We start from the raw sequence: 20,753 nt of genomic DNA, 5'->3' as shown, positions 1-20,753 counted from the left end.
AGTTATAGGAGAAAGATGAGAAGAAACTAGCTCTCTGTTTTTATTTTTTGAAACAGCATAAATCCTTCAGATGGGATTACATTCTCCTTTCCCCAGTATTTCTCTTCAGTTTTGCCCCTGAGTGATAGAATCTTACCCATGGAATGGGGCCTTAAAAGTTCTAGACAGACGTTCCATTTTATGTTGAGGTCTTTGCCACGAAAAAATAGCCATCCGGCCTATATTACTTAGAACACACTAGATTACAAACAGCAGAAAACTCTAATCCTGTTGTTTTCATCAATGATCATAGACCTGGTTTCAGAAGCCATTTGATGCAAAGCTCAAAAACATCATCAAAGATCATATCAATTTGCTTTCTCCATGCCTGCTTTATTTTAACCTAGCCAGACCTTGTGGTTGGAAAATGGCTGCCCACAGTCCAGGGGCTCCTTAATTTTTTTTTTTTTTCATACAACATGTTGGTGATATACCTTCAATTTTTGTTGTTATGCCCTCTGAATTTTGGAGTACATGCAAAAAGAGGAGGTTGACACTGAAGTTCTCTTGAAATATGAAACAAACAAAAACTTCCCTAAAAGTCCACAGCAAATTGCTCCTCTCATTGTCCCAAATTGTGTCATGCCCATTGCCAACCAGTAAACTAGTAACTGTGGTAGGGATGGGATTATGCTGCTTTATTTAGGTTGGAATTATGCTAATTTGCTTACATTGGAACCACATGCTCCAGTATGCAGTCAAGGCCGGGATATGACGGCTAAGAACAGGGGGTGTTAACCTAGATAACTGAGAGTGGATAACGAAGAAGCTACCACAGGATTTGGCACAAGGTCTGGAGCGTGGCCGTTGACAACGTCATGGAAACCTCTAGCCCCAAGCCACAAATGCCTTCTCTCTCTGGACAGCTTGGGTTGTAATAAAGTATAGCAATTGCATATTTGCAGCTGAATCTACCTCCTTCTTTCCATGCAAATCTGGGCTCCAATGACTCCTTCACGTCGTTGCCCTCAAGCCTTTGGCCGCTTCCTTCAATTTGTTAACGTTGGGTGTGTCTTCTTTCTTCAGTGTTTGTTCTGCCTGGCCCTTACTGCACTCACTGAACCAAAAGAGTTAAACACTGGCTACCATTGGAGAAAAACCTTACTTCCATTTCCAAACTGAAAGGAATTGAGGTCTAGTTATTTTGTCTTCTTTTTATTGTTTGGGGCTTCTTCGGGCCAAGTTCAGAACTTGCGCCAAAATAGTGGCTTTGCGATCAAACCTCCTTGGGCCATCTCTGCAAGATGAAGGCACTGGCTTGATCCATTTCCAAGAACTCTTCCCCGCTGTCCAATTCGGTGGCCCCTAACCAGGATTCGCGTGGGAAGAGGTGATTGTAGACTTGAGGGCTTGTGTAGTGGAGTGTTTGGGTACCTGAAGCCCACGCTGCTTTGCGTGGTTTGAGGGAGCTTTTGCCCCTTTTCTGTCATTCTGCTCAGCAACGAATTCGACCAGCGGCACCTACTCCGAGCGCGGACCGAAGTGGCTCATACTCCCTTCATCACGCACGAATTTTCCGCGCCGAGCGCTGCGCAGCCGCCAGGGCTGCAACGACCGGGCCAGGCCGAGTGCGGCGTCCGGCGTCCAACGCGGCTTGCTTGGGAACAGGAGCCTCCAGGGCTCTGCGGCCTCGGGCTGGGTGGCCTGGGCAACGGATCCAGATGCGCCCGCAGCTGCGTCTCCTCCGCGCCGCTCTGCCGCCCGAGGCAGAAGCGGGACAAACCAGAGGAGGCGCCGCGGTGCCTGTCGCCCTGCTCCCGGGGGCACCGACGAGGCGCCCTCCGCGGGCGGCCCGGCCCTGCTTCGCGGGGTGCCTGCGCGCGTCTCCCGCCCCTCTCCGGCGGCCCCCACTCCGTCCCGCCTCACCCCACCGCGGGCTTTGTCCACCGGCCGCGCGGCGGCCCCTCCCCGTTCCCGCCGGCTCCTCCCCACCCCCTCCGCTGGCCCCACTTCCTCGGCGCAGGCGGCTGGAGCGGGCCGGGGACGAAAGGGTTAACCCGGGGCTCTTCCCGGCGCGGAGGGATCCGGAGCCGAGCCGAGCGCGGTGCTGAGGCCGCCTCAGCGAAAAAAATGTCCGCCTGAGGAGACCCACAAGTTCTATTCGGGGGGACCGCCAGCCCGCCCCGGGAGGAAGGGGCGGCCAGGCCCGAGAGCCGCCTCCCCCGCCCGGATCCGAAAGCTCGCGCGGGGCAAAGTGAGCCGAGCCGCCGGGAGGTACAAGGGGAAGCCCGAGCCCGCTCTCCCGGCCAAAGTGAACTTTAATCGGGGTGGTTGGATGCGGAGACGGGGCGGCAGGTAATTGCGGAGAGACGAGCGGGAGGGGTACGCCGTGGCGGGGCTAGGGGCTGAGGGGCGCCGCCACGTCCCTGCCGGAGCGGAGGCGCCCCCGGCCCGCGCCCCAACTCCTCTCCCCTTTGTACAGAGGCGAGCCTGGGGTTCCCTCCAACTTGGGGAGCGGAGTGGGGACGGAGGCGAGAGTCGCGGACGGCCAGGCCCGCGGGCGGCGCGCTCGGCCTGCGCGCCCCGTTCGGCACTCGGCTCCAGCTCCGGGGCGCGCGGGAGAGCAGGCTGCTTCGGCCGCCGCGCCGGGCTCATTGTTCGGCAGGTCCGGGGCTGGCCGGCCGCGGGCAGGGTAGCAAAAGTGGGAGGAGGCCGAGCCAGGGGAGGAGGGCGCCGGGTAAGAGCGAGATTAGTTGTCGGGGTTTGTATTTTCTTTTTAAAAACGTCCCTGGGACGCGCGGGGGTTGCTTTTCGACCCCCGGGGCCCGCTGGGGACGTCCGGGCGGCGGCGGCGGCAGACGCGGGCCTGCGAGCGGCGCGTTCCCTGCAACTTGTCAGTTCTATTGTTGCCGAGCCAGTGAGTCACTTCGCATCTCCCCTCGTCGCCACTCCGCTCACTGGACGCCTAGTCGCCCCTCACCCCGCCCCTCGAGACCCCCGCCCGGCCGGGCGCAGCGCCGAGCACCCGGCGGGCCGCGCGGGGTGGGGGCGCCGGGGAGGGGGCACCGGGGAGGGGGCAGGGTTGGGCTCGGAAACTTGCAGGAGAGGCGGCGAGTTGCGGGAGCCGCCGCGACGCTCCCGGGCCGCGCGGAGGAACGCGTGGATTCACCGACCCGGCGCGGTGCTGGGCTCTCCTGCCCCCTGCCCGCGCGGCGGTGGGAACGAGTTGAGTGCTGGAAATCAGCCCAGAGCTCTCGGTCCTGCCTTACGCCCCTCTTCTTCCCCTCACACACTTTGGGCCGTGGTGGTCTCTCTGAGCCTGTTTCCTCTGCCTTAGGACCTGCTAGAAGTGACCGAAGATGAATCCCCAGCAGCAGCGCATGGCCGCTATAGGGACCGATAAGGAGCTGAGCGACCTGCTGGACTTCAGTGCGGTATGAGAGCTTTCCGCGGCATCTTGGGGTTCTGCTGAGGTTTACGAAAGAAAGAAAGAAAAAAAGAAAGAAAGAAAGAAAGAGAGGAAAAAAGGCGGGGGGTGATGGTGGTGTGGGAAGCGACGTGGAGACTAGGCAGCGTGAACTCCATCTGCTTTGAGCAGTAGTTCTCAGGGCTGGAGTCCAGCTCCCCCAAGTTGGACACCTGAACTTTGATGTAATGTCTAGACTTGCAGATTTAAAACTTTAATGCCAGAGGGGTCATTTGATTGAACCAGTTAAAAGGAGAACAATGTAACCATGAGCTTTGGTTGAGTCACCCTCTGACCCTGATGATTATTAGGGATTTTGAACTTTGAATGAAAAAAGAAAATTATTTTTTCTGCACTCTATTTCCCTCCCTGAGATGTGATAGAATTTATGATATCTGAAAGATGTCAGTTATGAGAAAGTAAGATAGAGGCTAGAATTTCCAGTCTTTTTGCCTGAACACTTTTAAGTACGTAAATTTATGTGTGTGAATGTGTATATGTATGTATATGTGTACATAAGTAAGGTATATGTATTTTAAAGTTTTTACCATAGGAAATGATTGACAAGAATAGCTTAAACCGAAGAAAGCCTACTGCCTTTATCTCTCATGGGCTGAATTCCTTTATTAACTGTTGTTAGGAGGCAGGACCAACACCTACTTTATAAAACTGGATTATAATGGATCCTTACTGTGTGTAGTAGTTTCTTTGGGTATGATTCTGACTATGTGGTAATGTAAATGTGAGATTTTTGTTAGAAAGTAAAGGTGATGGACATAAATTTGCCATTTAAACTTAATAATTTTAGACTTTCTCATGTAAATGAGTGGGTTTTGAGAACAGAATATAACCAATATTTCTAAGTAGTATTAGGAAATAATATCACTGAGTGTAATTGCCTTTGTGGGTCTGAATGTATATCTCCATTTTATCTTAACTTCCTTCTAAAATACGTAACTGATGGCTCTTGGCAGACTTTTGTTTGCAAGGAGTCTAGAAGAATTTCAGGACTAACAGATACATTTGGGTTATTTTGTAGATGTTTTCTCCACCTGTTAATAGTGGGAAAACCAGACCAACAACACTGGGAAGCAGTCAGTTCAGTGGATCAGGTAAGATGGTATCTAAAATCAGGAACTCTTATTTTGGTGTTTGATACATGTTAGTAGAAAAATATGAAGTATTTTAATATCTTCATGCCATTCTGTTGTGTCCATTTCAAATTAGAAGCAAAAACAAGCCTCAGATGGGCTGTTGACTTTAGGATCCATTGATATTTCTATAAGAATAAATATCGATGTAAAATTCTTCTGTTTTCCATGAATCTTTAAGTTGAATTTGTCTTCTTTGAGTACAAGGGATCATATCCTGCCTCTGTGTTTGGACAAGTACCGGAAAAAAGGCTCTGTGGTCCACATGTGGTCTATATATAGTTTTTTTTTAATGTTTGTTTACATATGTATATTTTTAAATTTTGCTAAAATTTGAGCCTATTAGCATTATTAAACTTTTGTGTTCTAAAAATTTGGTAAAATATTATTGTATGCATATTGAGTCAAGTAAGAATTAGTAAGACTTATTTTAAAAGGTGGCTAATCCCTTGAAGTCTGGAGCAAATTAAAAATTGGGACAGTTTTAAAAATGTTAAAGGAACAAATGTTACAAATAAATGAATAGAAAGATTTATTTTCAAATGATATCTGTTAGATGACTGAATTCTACATTCATATTACATTAGAATAGTATTTAGAATAAGTTTAATAAGATTCCTATTCCTACATTAGCGCTGTGGTCTTTAAATTTACTTTATGTTTATAACTATTCTCCATTATTAACATTTATCTCATATTTCTTAAGTATGCATTTGTTTTTTCCCTAACTTATTTAAACTCGTGATTTCAAAACTAAACAGTCCAGAAGCAAGGTCCATTCCAGTGTACAAAAGCTATAATTTTCTTTTTAAGTTAAAGTTATTCCTTAGTTCTCAAAGATGAAAAAATAATGCCATGGACAGCATCATCTTAAGAAAACCAGCTGTCAAATCCCTAGACTGAAATTTAGTAACTGCTCTTTGACCGGTGCTTGTATTTTCCCTAGTAAAATGATAGTTGATTTCTTAAGATACTGTGAGAGCAAAACACGAGGAAAGAAGGAAATGTCATAACCTAGAACATTTTTACCACTTTATATTTAAAAAGTGTTTCTATTTAAAAATAGTTCACTAACATAATTTATTAAAATTTTATTTCATGATGAAATTGCAGTTCATGGGTAAAATATAGCATGCTGTTTAACACCTCAAATAAATAAAATAAAAACACTTTAGCTGTTAAACATCCTAAAGGCTAATATAAACCTATTCAAAAGGATATGATAAAATATCAGTAGTTAATGTAGAAGAAGGCTATATATTTTCTTTACTACTGTTTTGACTGTATCTCAGTTTTTGCAACTAATAATTCATTTTCCAGTACTTTCAGATTTAGTTTGATACATAGAAGATACTTACTATATTTCCTTAAATAAGTAGTGATATTACTGTTTTAGTCTGTTCCAGCTTGAATTATGGAAAATGTATTTAACTGACATTCATTGATAAGAAGGACATGAACTTTAGAAAATTGATATCAGAAATACTTTGGTTTTAGAATAAAGGCAATTCTATTTTTTTCACTTTTAAAAATTAATGTATGATTTATGTAGTGTGTGAAATTAGAAAGTATATGTGAACTTGGTTTGTATTATTATAAGCATGACATTGGAGCATTTGTGAGCCTTCTTTCTGTCGCTTGCATTATACAATGGAAAAATTATTTTTCAGCATTGCAGAAGTAGTCATACAGTATTTGATTCTTTGGAGTGGGAAATTTTTAATTTTAAAACTGTTAGGTTTGTTACTTATCTGTTGAAAGTTTGACCTTAAACACATGTGTTCAGTGGACATGGTAATATTTATTTCAGTGGTTTGTCTTAAATTCCAGGGAAAAAAAGGCATGACCTTTAATAATTAGTGAATTAGATTTAAATTTTGGGGAAAGGACAATAGCATGAGTGATTATTTTATATCAGAGTGTATTGGTAGATAAAGATTTTCTATAGCCATTTTTTCTTGAAGAAATTGGTACAACAATATTATTTTCTTTATATGGTTTATTGCCATCTGAATTATCTTCTGTCCTGGTTTCGAAAGATACATGATACGCCCTAATGCCAGTTTCTTTGCAGTATAAAAGGAGCTGAAGATCTGATTTTCTTTCTGAAGAACTGACTTAAAGATTAGAGGTTTTTTTGGGTTTTTTTTGGTCTTTGGAGTAACATTGTAAAACGCCCGTCTTTTGCCTCATGAAAACTGTAGTTGTGCGGTATAATTTTTTTTCTTATGTTCTTTTTGAGGATGACTTAATTTCACTTTGGGCTTTTTTTGAGAAAAAATATAATACATTTAGAATTTCTTTAGCTGAAAACATATTTTGCAGTGCATATTTTTTTTTTAATCTTATTCCTAAAACAAATAACATATAATAGCTGATACTTCTTCAGAAGTGACTGGAAAAAATGCATATGTATTTACTATTACTTACTTGCCTGGAGAAATCTGTTACAATGCTATTTCTTTATCAAGGTGTACATTTTCTTGGAATTATGATCATAAGACTGAATTTGCCCCCGTGGTAGGGCAGAGTCTGAGATGTTCTTATAAGTGACCTTGAGAGGTATTTCTCTTTGTAGGCGTTAAAAGTGAGGTACTACGTTAGAGGCCAGTGTATCAGGGGAAAACTTGATTAAAGGATTGGTAAAATGGAAGGAAGTAGTTCATTCAGGTGTTTAAGTCTGCTTTCCCCTCCCACTTCAGAATTTTGAGTGTGTGATACTGGGTTTAATTTTTAGTAGTTTTTTTTTTTTAATGTTTATTTATTTATTTTGAAAGAGAGAGAGAGAAAGAACGCTTGCGTGTGTGCAGGTGCTGCAGAGAGAGAGGGAGAGAGAGAATCCCAAGCAGTCTCAGTTCTGTCATTGCAGAGGCTGACGTGGGGCTCAGTGTCATGGACCATGAAACCATGACCTGAACGGAAATCAACAGTCGGAAGTTTAACCAACTGATCCAGCCAGGTGTCCATATTTTTAGTAGTTTAAACGTTTACATGATACTCCCCAAATTTCCTTTATTAGCTTTTGAATCCAAGTAGTAAAACATATTGGAAGGAAGAGGGATAAATTCATTTTGTAAGCTATTTATATATAATGTGTCTATTTGTGTTTGATATTTCTAGAAAGTTATTTTAATTAGCAAGTAAAGCTTTACTTTTCGTTACTCAAAGCAGACTTTTGTAGCATGATAGATTTCTTCTTGCTCAAGAGTTTTGGAAATAATTGTAAGAACTCTTTACCAGCTCTTAATTTTTAAAAGGAATACAATTTTTCATTCTTAAGTTACTTACTGTTTTTTTGTGGGAAAATTTTTCACTTGTACAAGCTTTATGCTTTTAGAAAGTATTGATATAGAGCCAGAAAAAAATGAGTTGTCATTAAATTAAAATTTTTAATTAAACTTTTTGTCTCAAGATAATTTAGATTATCTTTACATATGAAGGCATATATTCATATAATTTAAGAAACATTATAGAGTTCCCATGTATATGTTAGCAAGTTTTCCACAAAAGTAACATCTTGCCAAACTGTGGTACAATATTAGAACTAGGTTATTGACAGTGATACAGTACAAAACGTTTACATCACTGCAAGGATTCCAGGTGTTTCCCTTTTGTATTTGCATCCGCTTCTCAAAAGTAATTAAAGAAAATCCATGGTAGATTAGTAAATATCTGCTCATCCTTTTAAACATGGAGTAAGCTTTTCAAATTGTTGTAGTATTATTTGTAGCATTTGAAAAAAAGTCAAGAAAGGAAACCAAATGTTACCAATATGTGTTTTAATTGAACTGTAATATACATAGGAATGGTGATTTTAAGTAGAGGGTAAACTAGGTTTGCTCTTTTCATTTAAGGTATTTTAAGGTAATGAGCAGGGTGTGCTTCATAGTGTGTATTTATCAGTGTTAAAATTTGTAATAAATGTGTGGTAATATACACTTGTTCAAATTTAATACTGTTATTTGGGTAACTGAACCATGTTGGACATTTGTTCTGGCAAGTTCTGATGAATGAGAGTAACTGCATAGTCAGTAGGCATGTAAAGAAAAATATATTTTAGGATAAATATGGTCTGCTGTTAAGTGGCTCATTTAAGATAAAAGCTAAGTAGCAAAGGAGTCTTTTAGAGAAAAGGTGTATATGAAAGTTCAAACTTGGAAAAAAAAAATTAAAGACAAGATTATAGCTGTGAGTATTGAATGCCTTTTAGAACAGTCCCTGTAGTGTTCCTTTAAGTAGTCATGGCTTATAATGTATTTGAAGAACAATTTGATTAGATAATGAGACTTGCTTGTTATATACAGTGAGGCATACATACCTGTAGTGAATTTTATTTTCATCTGTTTTCATTAACATTTTTAAAATCTTTTTCTAATGTTTATTTTTGAGAGACAGAACACAAGCAGGGGAGGAGCAGAGAGAGAGAGAGACGTACACACAGAATCCGAGGCAGGCTCCAGGCCCTGAGCTGTCAGCACAGAGCCCTATGCGGGGCCCGAACTCACAAGCTGTGAGATCATGACCTGAGCCGAAGTCACATGCTTAACCGACTGAGCCATGCAGGCACCTCTATTTTCATTAACAATTTATTTATTTGTTTATTTTTAATGTTTATTTATTTTTGAGAGAGAGACAGAGCATGAGCAGGGGAGGAACAGAGAGAGAGGGAGACACAGAATCTGAAGCAGACTCCAGGCTTTGAGCTGACAGCACAAAGCCTGATGCGGGGCTCGAACCCACCAACAGTGAGATCATGACCCGAGATCATGAGCTGAGCCAGGTCCTGAAGTCGTACTGAGCCACCCAGGTGCCCCTTCATTAACAATTTATTTTTTATTTTTTTAAAAATTTTTTTTTTCAACGTTTATTTATTTTTGGGACAGAGAGAGACAGAGCATGAACGGGGGAGGGGCAGAGAGAGAGGGAGACACAGCATCGGAAACAGGCTCCAGGTTCCGAGCCATCAGCCCAGAGCCTGACGCGGGGCTCGAACTCACGGACCGCGAGATCGTGACCTGGCTGAAGTCGGACGCTTAACCGACTGCGCCACCCAGGCGCCCCAACAATTTAAATACGAGGTCAACTTTCTGTCTTTTAGGATATCCTTTAGTATATCTTTTTCTTTGAGTTTTAAGGTAATTGTTTTGGAATAGGAAGATGAAGGTGCAGATACCCAACCTTAAATGTAAAAACAATTGCTTTTACATTTTAGATTTAACGGGTGCCATTTAGAATAATCTCTTATTAAAGCCAGATAGTGTTTTCTGTTACTGAACAATTGGCAGTCATGCCTGGAATGTCACTGCCTGCTTAGTGTTGTGGAAGACTTGGTTAGAACTCTCCCATAGGAGTAAAGTACCACTATTAGAGTCTCTTGGGGGGGGGGGGGGGAAGCTATTTCTTAGCATGTGGGATACCTTTTAAAAAAAATCATTTAATAAAATTGCTTTTGAGTATAATTTGAATATATTTTTTTGGATGAGGCCTTTGCAATTAGAAATAAGATGCTTTTATGTTTAGGGAATAAAATGAGAAGATAAAGGTTGAAATATGTCAGTTCTAAAGACTAATGAATGACTTTCTTTGTTAAATAGTGGAGCCATACATATTTCATATTTATTAATTGCATATTTATTTAGTATCTACTTTATGCAGATACTAGACTTTGTGCTAGTCTAGTAGCTTTCAAGAAGGTGGGAAATGGAGAAGGACATAGATCCAAAAAAGTGGAGGCATTCCATTTTCTTAAAAAAAATTTTTTTTTTTTTTTACATTTATTTATTTTTTGAGAGACAGCATGAGCGGGGAGGGCACAGAGAGAGAGGGAGTCACAGATACCGAAGCAGGCTCCAGGCTCTGAGCTTTCAGCACAGAGCCCGATGCGGGGCTCAAACTCACAAACCGCGAGATCATGACCTGAGCCGAAGTCGGACTCTTAACCGACTGAGTCACCCCGGCGTCCCGAGGCATTCCATTTTCTAGATATGATGATAACATGTAAAATTGTGGTGTAAACTAATGTGACCTAAGAAAATATCAACAACTACATATTAATGTAGTTAAAATTGAACGTGTGAGAATAAGAATGTGCTGAGGAGTCAGGGAACTGTCTTAAGGAAAACTCAGAGATCTTGAATTTAGAGTTCATTTTTGAAGGAGATATGGAAAATGAATTAGGGAAGAGAAGAACTGGCCTCCTAGATGTGGAGTAGCATGGAAAGATACCCGGAAATGGGATTTGACTTCCTCCAAGGTGCTATACAGTTCAGGGAAAGAGAAGCTGGTTTTTATTGATCGCCACCGCACTCCTGGAGTAGCTCATATTTACATACTATTATCTGGATCCGACTACATATCTTCAAATCCAGTCATTGCTGCTTATTAATTGGGTGATCTTGGGTAAATTGCTTAACCTGTCTGTGCTTCTTTTTCTTAATCTGTAAAATAGGACTAATAGTAGCTATCCTCATAGAGTTGTTATGAATATTAATTGAGTTAATACAGGTAAAGCTCCAAGATGAGTGCCTGGCACCTAGTTAGCTCTGGTGGAGTGAATTGTTAGCGGTTAGACAATAGAATAAGGAAAGCATTTGTTCATTCAGGAGGCTAATGTGCTAATCTAGAGGTGAGCTGGTGAAGGTTGGACTTGGTATTAGTATAGGTAGTAGGAAGGAAAAATACAGAAGAAAAAGATTGACAGAATTTGAAAGGTTGGATTTCGGTAGGTAAGAGAAATGGCTTAAGATTGCAGTTCTAGAATAACTGGAAGGTGATAGTGCTGAATTTTTTTGAGCACTTTTAGTTTCACACTACCTGGGACTCTTCTAGCTAATTTTGGAATTTATGAGAGAAGAGTGCTTGGAGATGAGTTAAAGATGTTGGTAAAAACAAAAAATAGCAGCAACTCTTTTTTGCCTATAAAATTAATAGTTATCCTTGAAAAGAAAGTTGGAGAACAGAAAAAGCAACAAAGGAAAAAAAAATCCATTATTTCACTGTCCAGAGGAGATTGTTACACTTTGATTTATTTGGTTTTTTTTTTCCTATTAGTCCTATGTTTGTAAAGTTGAGATCTTAATGATGGTTTCATTTTATGTCCTCCTTTTTTATTTCACTTAATACTACGAACATTTTTCTCATCTTCTTAAAGATTCTTTTAAAACTTGATTTAAAATTGTGTGATATTACATGGAATGGAGATAGCATAATTTATCAAATCCATTCTCTTACTGCTTGACATTTAGAGATTTTGTTAATTTGCTTTTTGTTATTAAAAAAATGTGATAGTGAACACCTTTTTGTACACACGTGTATTTTTATCCACACTTCAATTTCCTTTGGATAGGAGATGTAGATTTTGTTTTTTATGCCTGCAAGTTATAATTAAAGTTAAGAGAGTAAATGAATACCCTTAGGGAGATGAACTCAGAGGGAGATAAATTATCAGGCCAAGGATTGATGACAATGGTGGAGTTAGATGTATAAAATTAGTGACTTTGGCTAATAATTTAATGTAAAAATACAATTTTTTATATATATGTGGAGTATAAGATGCATTAGGTATAGATTTATATTTGTATATAAATTGGTTGTGTGGTGACTGGAGGGAATTCCTGTCATTCTTTGACTTGTGCTGACTGAAATGGAGTGGAATCTAATTGGAGTCTATCAGTGAGAGAGCCCTTAAATTCTTGACTTATAAGAGGGGTACTGTCTGAGAGTGGGAGTAATTGGGTCCAGGAACCAAACAACTGGATTAGAATCAGTACTTTGCCACTTATTAGGTGGGTGGCCCTAGGTGACTAGGCAAATCATTTAAATGATCTGAGCATACTTTTCTTTCTTGTGAAAAGTGGATGATACTGCCTACCTTCAAAATCTTTAAGAGGATCAAACAGGATTATATATTGCCTGCCATATAGCAGCTTCAAAAATGGTAGCTGCCATTATTATTGTGGCACCCTTTTAGGTAATACTAATGATAATATTAATAACGAATAGTAATATAACCAGAATTATAGCCAATGTTTATTGAACTATTATTGTATACCAGGTGCTGTGCTAGTGGTAGTGGGGGTGAGGAAATAGATACCCCACAAGAGTACCATATCAAAGTTGCTTTTCAATGTCATAAAATTGTATGTATTGTCAAAAGTCTAAGAAGAAATCAGGTAGCAGAGTAGTTTAAAAAAAAAAAAAAAGTCCCTCCCCCCCCCAAGAGTATTTTCGAAAGGTCATCAGGTACCTAAGAACCACCCCACCTTTATCTACTTTTTTTTTTTTTTGTGCAGTTGATTTCTTCTTAATACTGTCATTTTGTAGACTAGATATTGAATAGTGCAGAATGGTGGACAGAAATGTGTACACCTTTTGAAAACCCTCTTCCATGCTTAGGCATTGCCACTTGGATGTAATGTTTTCTCCATATTCTCTCCCTAGCTACTTGAAATTCTTTCTGGAATGATATGTAGTTTAAATAAATAAGTAAAATAAAAATTACGTGACCTGAGAGGATAGAATAGCTGGGAGACAGGTTGGAGAGAATGTTCAGAGTCTCTTGAGTAGAGCTTCTCCACTTTTTTCTTAATAGCAGAGGAGAAAGAACATAAACTCCCCTGGTAGCCTGAAGCAACACATTGCAAGTGAACAGAAGAAATCTTATCTTAAAGATTTATGTGCATTTTACTTTCTACTCCCCAGCACAAACATATTCGTTGTAATATAAATATGTTTTAATTCATCATTGAGTAAAACTGAGATTGTAAGAACATGCATTGTGGCTGGCTTATAGCATTGCCTTCATCCTATTTTGCTTTATATCTTTGGGGTTGGGGTGAGGGCAGGGTGGGATGCAGGCTTCTACTATCCTTTCGTTAGTGAGAAGCCCAGCTCTAGAGCGTAGTCTTCAACTGTCTTTATGTATTCGTGGATCTTTTCTTGCTACCACAGAGAAATTTGTTAGTAATGTCGCTTATCTTTGAAACTCTTGTTTTCTGTTTCTAGCCACATCATCCTGTAATTTCTTAACATGCCCATGACTTGAGAAGAAAATGCATATTTCTGTAGAGAGAGCTTTGTATTTTTTTGTTGTTGTTTCTTGTTTGAAACGTGCTCTCTTTTGTTCCAGGTTAAATAATGTGTTTTCATAAAGACTAGGGTGAGTCATCCAAGCTACTCTAAGCTGACTGGGGACATAAAGATCATATTTAAAGATGACACTGAAATGTAAACAGATTAGGGATTGGTTACTAATTTTGATTGCATTGGGTCGTGACTCAGGGATGAAATTTTTGGAATAAAATAATAAAACAATTTAAGACAAGGTACAGGACAGAAGAGATTACTTTAAAAAAAAAAGGGGGGGGCAGTGCCTGAGTGGCTTAGTCAGTTAAGTGTCTGACTTCGGCTCAGGTCATGATCTTGTGGTTCGTTGGATCGAGCCCCACGTCAGGCTCCGTGCTTACAGCTCAGCCTGGAGCCTACTTTGGATTCTTTGTCTCCCTCTCTCTCTGCCCCTCCTCTGCTCACACTCTTCCTCTCTCTGTCTCTCTCTCTTTCAAAAATAAATAAACATTAAAAAAAAAAACAACTAAAAAGACAACCACTGCTATGCCTTACCATGTTTTTGGCTATTAAAAATGTTGGCTCAAGGTGTCATTTTGTCAGATGTGTTTTAGGTGCTAGGAAAGTGCCTGAATTTGAACTGAGCGAGTTTTGTGAATTTGAAAGATTATTCCAGTTACTCCAGTGAAATTTCTTCAGAGACATCACTTAAAAATTGGTTTCTTCTCTTCCAATGGTTTTGCCAGTGAGCCATTGTGAGGCTTTGAAATGAGCAGGATCAACTCATGATTACTATTCCACCACTTCATTGGTGGTTAATGTAGGGAACACAGGTTGAACTTAATGTGATCACGCAGCTTCAGTCAATGAGCAAATGTGCTGCTGCTCTCAGCAAGAGTTGTGAGTAGTGGTGGAGCACTGCAGGGATCCCTGCTAGGAGGGAATTACAGTCATCAGGCTTCTCATTCCTTGAGGCATAGGTTGTTTTGAGGTTGTTGAGAATAAATAAAAGGTTTGCTGTACCACTAGAGAGGAAAAAATGCTAGGCTTCACTTTGAACTTATGGCAGAAGCATGATTTGGCCACAAGTTAATTTAGGGAATCTGAGTTTGTGTGGGTCTCAAGGAGCAAAAAACCTGAGTTAGCAGGTCCTCTTAGGTTTTTACTGTTCGGAAGCCCTACTATATCCAACTGACTTTGTCACCTGGTCAGAGGTTCGTTGCCTATCTGTTTGGCATTGACATGCTAAGATTTTATAATATGTTTTGCAGTGTTGGTCCCACCTTAAAGTTTAAGGGGAAAATTGTTTCATGTCCAGTCTCTTGGTGGGACCTTATAGACAGCTTGAATTGATTATGCCTTTCTAAGTAGGCAAGTAATTAGAGCCATTTCAAGACCCTACTAAATATCCTAAATGTCTCATCTAAGTATTGGCTAGTTCTTTTATTCTATAAGGGATAGCTTTATTTTTTTATTTATGTTTTTATTTTTATTTTTGAGAGAGAGACGGACTATGTGTGAGGGAGGGGCAGAGAGAGGGAAACACAGAATCTGAAGCAGGCTCCAGGTTCCAAGCCATCAGCACAGAGCCAGCCCCATTTGGGGCTTGAACCCACAAACCGTGAGATCATGACTTGAGCCAAAGTCCTACGCTTAGCCGACGGAGCCACCCAGGCGCCCTGCATAATTTATTCATTATACATCAGGACCACCTTTTACCTGCCAAAAGTCCACAATATCTGATCTGTAAATTTTGAAATCCAAAAAGGTCTGAATCAATTTTTTTTTTAAATTCAGCTTAAATTATTTGTCAGATTTCAGTGGCAAAATCTGACCTTTTCGAAGGGAGGCCGTTGACAGTCTGTTTTCCTAGCTCTTTTGTGGTTACCAGGTGCTGAAGTGATTTGTAACCTATGGTATGTACACTGTATTTCTTTCTTAAATTTGAAAAAATGAATTCTAAAATCCACCTGTCCCAATGGATTTTTGAAAAGGTTTTATAGCTCTCCCTCTTGTGTATGTCTCCCAGGTATTTTTTACAATTCAAAATAAGAATTTCTTTTTTGGACTAAAAGTCTAGACTGAATAATTTATTATATTAAATACAGAAAAAATAATGGTGGTGGACTTGTTAACATAGAGGAAATTCTTCTTGGAATATAGGCTTTTCAGGCTGAGCTTTGTGTTTGAGTATTGTGGCCAGTACATTGATTTAGAGAATCAATTTCTGTTTTGAAGAGAGATATGCTTTTTCATCTTTTGGACCAAAGAGTGTACTGATATTTCCCTGGTCAGTTTACATGGAAATTTTCAGGGTGCTAGCAGAAGATATATTTACATACAGATATACAAGCCCACATAAAGATAATTATGTATATAATATATAAAGCTAACACTGTTTGATCACCTTCAAAAGGCAGTCTCAACCCTGACATACCCAGTTTTAACTGTTGGCTGGGAACAAATAAGAGAAGCCTACCAAGTTATTTCCATGAAGAAAAGGAGGAGCTAAAATACAGTTTCGTATGGGACAAATGAACAAAACCAGTCTTTGGTAACTTTATTCTCTCCTTTTATTTGGTTAAAAGTTTCCATAGATTAGTAGCATAATGTTTATTCCTGCAGTATACTCATTAAAGGCATCTCCACTGAAAACAAGCTGTGATTCTAGTGAGTGTGTGAAGTTTTCCTCAGGAGCCTGTCATTGGCTCAGTCGTATTATTGATAAAAACTACGAAAGTAGCAGTGAAACTAGTTTGTTGATTATATGTTTTGATAATCATGTCAGGGGCATGTCAGTTGGCCATTTGGATTTTTCTGGTTACCTTACAAACCTGTTCCCTGAAGTGTTCCCAGTGATGCTGTCTTGAAACCATGAATACTTAAATAAATAAGCTGAATTAAATAAATAAACTTTAATAAATAATTGAGTAATTAAATCCACTTAAAGTTTGCAGGGATTTGAGATGCTTTCCTGTAGGAACCCAGAACAGGCTATACAGCCAGTGTCTCTCTTGCCTTCGTATTTACATAATTTCCCTTGTAGTGCCACAAAGCACAGATGGAGTTTGGCTCTGGAGGCTTGCTAAACAAGTTGTGTAGCAGTAGTACTTTGTCCAATGAATGACTGAGGGAAGGAGGAGTTTTACTGTTAAAAGACTACTCTTTTAATGGTAGAAGTATTTTGTAAATACTTACTCATACACTATTCTCTTCATAATTCTTATAGGAAGTTGGTAACTTCATTTTGCAGAGGAAATAGAGAAATCAACAGTGATACACATTTGCCTGTGGTTTCTTATTGCCCCTCAGAAGTAGCAAACTGATGAGTTGTAGTTGCACCTGCACTGATACTAATCTCCACAGGGCAAGGTTTGTCTTGAGGGGGAATTTAATATCTCTAGAAATCTTTAAAATTTGTTGTTGTAACAGGAGACTTAAATGGTGTGATGTATTCTCCAAAAGAAAGTGCTTCAAAATTTATTTTTATTAAAAAGAAAACAAAATAATCAAAGCCTTCATACAATAAAAAAAAATTAAGGTATTACAAGATATTATATATAAAAAACTACAACTTGAAATGTCTTTAGGAGAGTGTAATTCTTTTTGTGCATGGTCTTATTGTCCAGCTGTCATCAGACTTTGTGCCTTGGGAAGAAGATGGAATTTGATAGTTGTAAAATACTGGAATATTAACAGCTATTATTTAGTTGAGGTCTAAGAAAGAATGGTTGCTTCATAGTATGGAAAATTCTTTATTTTCACTTCCCCCTTTTCAAAGATTTAGTGTTTATTTAGTTATAAAGGCAAGTAAAAGCAAATGGAAAATAGTTATCCCAAGGGTAGTTTAAAAATGCTATTAAACATACAGAAGAGATTTTAATAAAAGTTGTTTAAATTTAATTTTGGCAACAGAACTTTCATTGCATTAAAATGAAGATACTTGTGCTTTTATTGTATTGAATGGTGCTGATTAGTCCATTTTGTATTTTCGTTTATTTAAAGGTAGACTGGGCTTTCATTTTGTTGAAGGGCATCTGTAGATATTTGACAGAGTACCTGGTAAAGTCTGGTTGTTTTTCATTGGTCTTTGTAAGATCGTTTGTTTACATTTAAGGTGGTGGAGAATAGAGACACACTGCTGTATATTGGAAAGAGGAGGGGTTTGGAGTCACAAAGTTTTGGTTCAGTGTTGGCTTTATCATTTACTAGATCTGTGATCTTAGGGCAGTATGTTAACTTCTCTCAGTCTGTTTATCTTATGTGTAAAATGAGGGAAATAAAAATATTGCCTTAAGGGGTTGTGATAGTGATCAGGTTAAGTAATTTTTAAGGAATTTCCTTTCTAAAATGTGGAGACTTGTGGTTCTGCACAGATATTGGTTGTCCTGTTATGTCAGGTGGCATAGCAACTCTGGAAGGGATTCTAAGCTTGCAAGTATATATGGAGAGAATGACTATTTATGCAAAACTCATACATTTCTGACAGTCACTTATTGAAGATTACATCAGGTGAATGCTCAAATTTTCTAAATTCTTCAGATGAATTCTTTCTCTCTTTGGTTACATGGGTGATAGTGAGGCAAAAAAGTGAAGTTCTCACACACATTCTTTGTTAGAATTTTAAATTATATCCCAAACCATAGAGCTCTCAAAATTAGTATCCCTGAATCCTTTATTTTCAGCTTAGTTGTTTTAAATGTTTGTTGAGGATCTCTTTTAGTGACAAGGTTAATCCCAGGCTTAAGTAAGTGTGACAGCTGAATAGTTCTTAGGAATACTCTGCTTTTTTTGCCTTGTTTGATGAGCGCTAATCTGAACAAAATAATCTGAACATATTTTTAGTTTTTCAGAGAGAGAGAGAGAGTGGGAGAGAGAGAGAGGGGCATGAGCAGGGTAGGGACAGAGAGGGAGACACAGAATCCAAAGCAGGCTCCAGGCTCTGAGCTGCCAGCACAGAGCCCGACATGGAGCTTGAACCCATGGACTGGGAGATCATGACTTGAGCCAAAGTCAGAAGCTTAACCAACTGAGCCACTCAGGTGCCTCTCTTTATTTATTTTTAATTAAAAATTTTTAAGGTTTATTTATTTTTGACAGAGAGAGAGAGAGAGAGACAGAGTGTGAGTGGGGGAGGGGCAGGGAGAGTGGGAGACACAGAATCTGAAGCAGACTCTGAGCTGTCAGTACAGAGCCCGATGTGGGACTCGAACCCACGAACCACGAGATCGTGACATGATCTCAAGTCGGATGCTTAACCGACTGGGCTACCCAGGCACCCCATTTTTAAAAAGTTGGTTTTAATGTTTATTTTTGAGAGAGAGAGAGCATGATCATGGGAGAGACAGAGAGGGAGACAGAGAATCAGAAGTAGGCTCTGTGATATCAGCACAAAGCCTGACATGGGGCTCGAACCCACAAAGCATGAGATCATGACCTGAGCCGAAGTTGGATGCTCAACCAACTGAGCCACCCAAGTGCCCCAAGAGTTTAACATTTTAAAGATTTAAAAGCATGGGATCTAGTGGATTTGGTATATTCCTGAGTGAGGACAAAAGAGTGCAAGGCTGAAGTTGGGACATGCATGTGGAACTTCCATCTGCTATATGCATGTGCTTGAAGCAGGAAGGGTTGTCTTACCCATAAATGACAAGGTATCAGGGCCTCTAGCTATCTGATGATGCTACTGATTGCGGTTTATGATTAGGGAAGATGAAGGCTTCCCCAGGTCCTACTACTGCCCCTTTCCATTTAGTGTGCTTGTCTGGCTATATAAAACACATGGCAGGGCACCTGGGGGTGCTCAGTTGGTTGAGCGTCCAACTTTGGCTCAGGTCATGATCTCACAGTTTGTGAGTTTGAGCCCCACCTCAGGCTCTGTGCTGACAGATCAGAGCCTGGAGCCTGCTTCGGTTTCTGTGTCTCCCTCTCTCTGCTCTTCCCCTGCTCACATGCTGTCTCTCTCTCAAAAATAAATAAAGATTAAAAAAATTTTTTTACAAAATAAATAAAACACCTGGCTTACCTTTTATTGGGAAATATTGGGGCTTTCCCTCTTTGTATGTATGTGTTTACGGGATTGTGTTGTTTAGAATTTTTCACTTTATTTTATTTTAAATCAGCAAATCCAAACTTTATAGAACCCAGAGCTGGTAGGCCTATTAGGGTGGTTTTGATGGAGGTTTGTGGACTTGTGGGCTCCATAGGAGCTATTTATTAAGTATTCTGGATAAGACAATGACTAGGTTTGGGTTATAGGATGATTTGACTGTCATTTAACTAGAGTCAAGGAAGTTCTGGGGCTTTCTGTCTCTGCATTCCCCATTGTAATAATTCCTCATGCTTTCTTGAAAAATCTGTATTAAATTGCAGTGATGTGAGAGTAGATGGTGAGACAGCAAAACGAGAGAACATGGGAATGGAGATTGAGGGTTTCTGAATATAACTTCTCAGAACCCTGGGGCTGGGTGAAATAGCTTATTTTTTTCCATAGGTAATTGATGGCTTCCTCATTCCTGCTGCCAGCTCTGACCTGTAAACTTCACTGGTAGACCTTGCAGTAGTCTCCTCGCTGGGGCTCCTTGTGTCCATTTGCTCTCTTTTCCAGTCTTAGTCTGCTAAGCTGCCGTAACAAAATACCACAGACTGAGTGGCATAAACAGTTTATTTTCTAACAGTTCCAGAGGCTGGAAGTCTGAGCCCAGCATGGTCAGGTTCTCGTATAGACTTTTCCTGGATTGCAGATGGCTGCCTTCTTGTTGTGTTCTCACATAGCCTTTCCTTAGTGTGTGTGGAGAGGGGGTTGGAGAAGAGAAAACTCTACGATGTCTTTTCTTATAAGGATACTCATCTCATCACAGCAGCCCCGCTCTCATGACTTCCTCTAACCCTGATTACCTCCCCAAGGTCTCACCTCCAAATACCAGCTTCAGTAGATGAGTTCTGGGGGGATACAAGTCCATAACACAATCCTCATATTTTAAAAACATTTTCCTCCTGTGATTTGTGTCAGATTTGTTCCTTTTTGGCTATAAAAACAATAAAAATTCTCACCTTGTTGTTTAAGTACTTTAATAATAGGATAGGAATTTGCC

General features: G+C 40.1%; 1 protein-coding gene across 5 annotated transcripts in view; it reads left to right on the top strand.

Moving 5' to 3' along the window:
• The first annotated feature begins 2,103 nt into the window (after positions 1–2,103).
• TCF12 (transcription factor 12) overlaps positions 2,104–20,753 on the top strand; it is a 397,584-nt gene continuing 378,934 nt past the window's right edge. For 2 of the 5 annotated variants that reach the window (XM_030318100.1, XM_030318099.1), the window contains exons 1-3: positions 2,104–2,334; positions 3,317–3,413; positions 4,485–4,557. In XM_030318100.1, coding sequence (XP_030173960.1) covers positions 3,339–3,413; positions 4,485–4,557 — 148 coding nt within the window. In that variant the 5' untranslated portion in view covers positions 2,104–2,334; positions 3,317–3,338. The remainder of the gene's footprint in view (positions 2,335–3,316; positions 3,414–4,484; positions 4,558–20,753) is intronic. The other 3 variants (XM_030318103.1, XM_030318101.1, XM_032593633.1) reach the window with 2 other exon arrangements.

Source organism: Lynx canadensis, chromosome B3 (genome assembly GCF_007474595.2).
Source record: "Lynx canadensis isolate LIC74 chromosome B3, mLynCan4.pri.v2, whole genome shotgun sequence".
In the NCBI taxonomy this organism is placed as follows: Eukaryota; Metazoa; Chordata; class Mammalia; order Carnivora; family Felidae; genus Lynx; species Lynx canadensis.
This window is presented reverse-complemented; position numbering and strand designations above follow the sequence as displayed.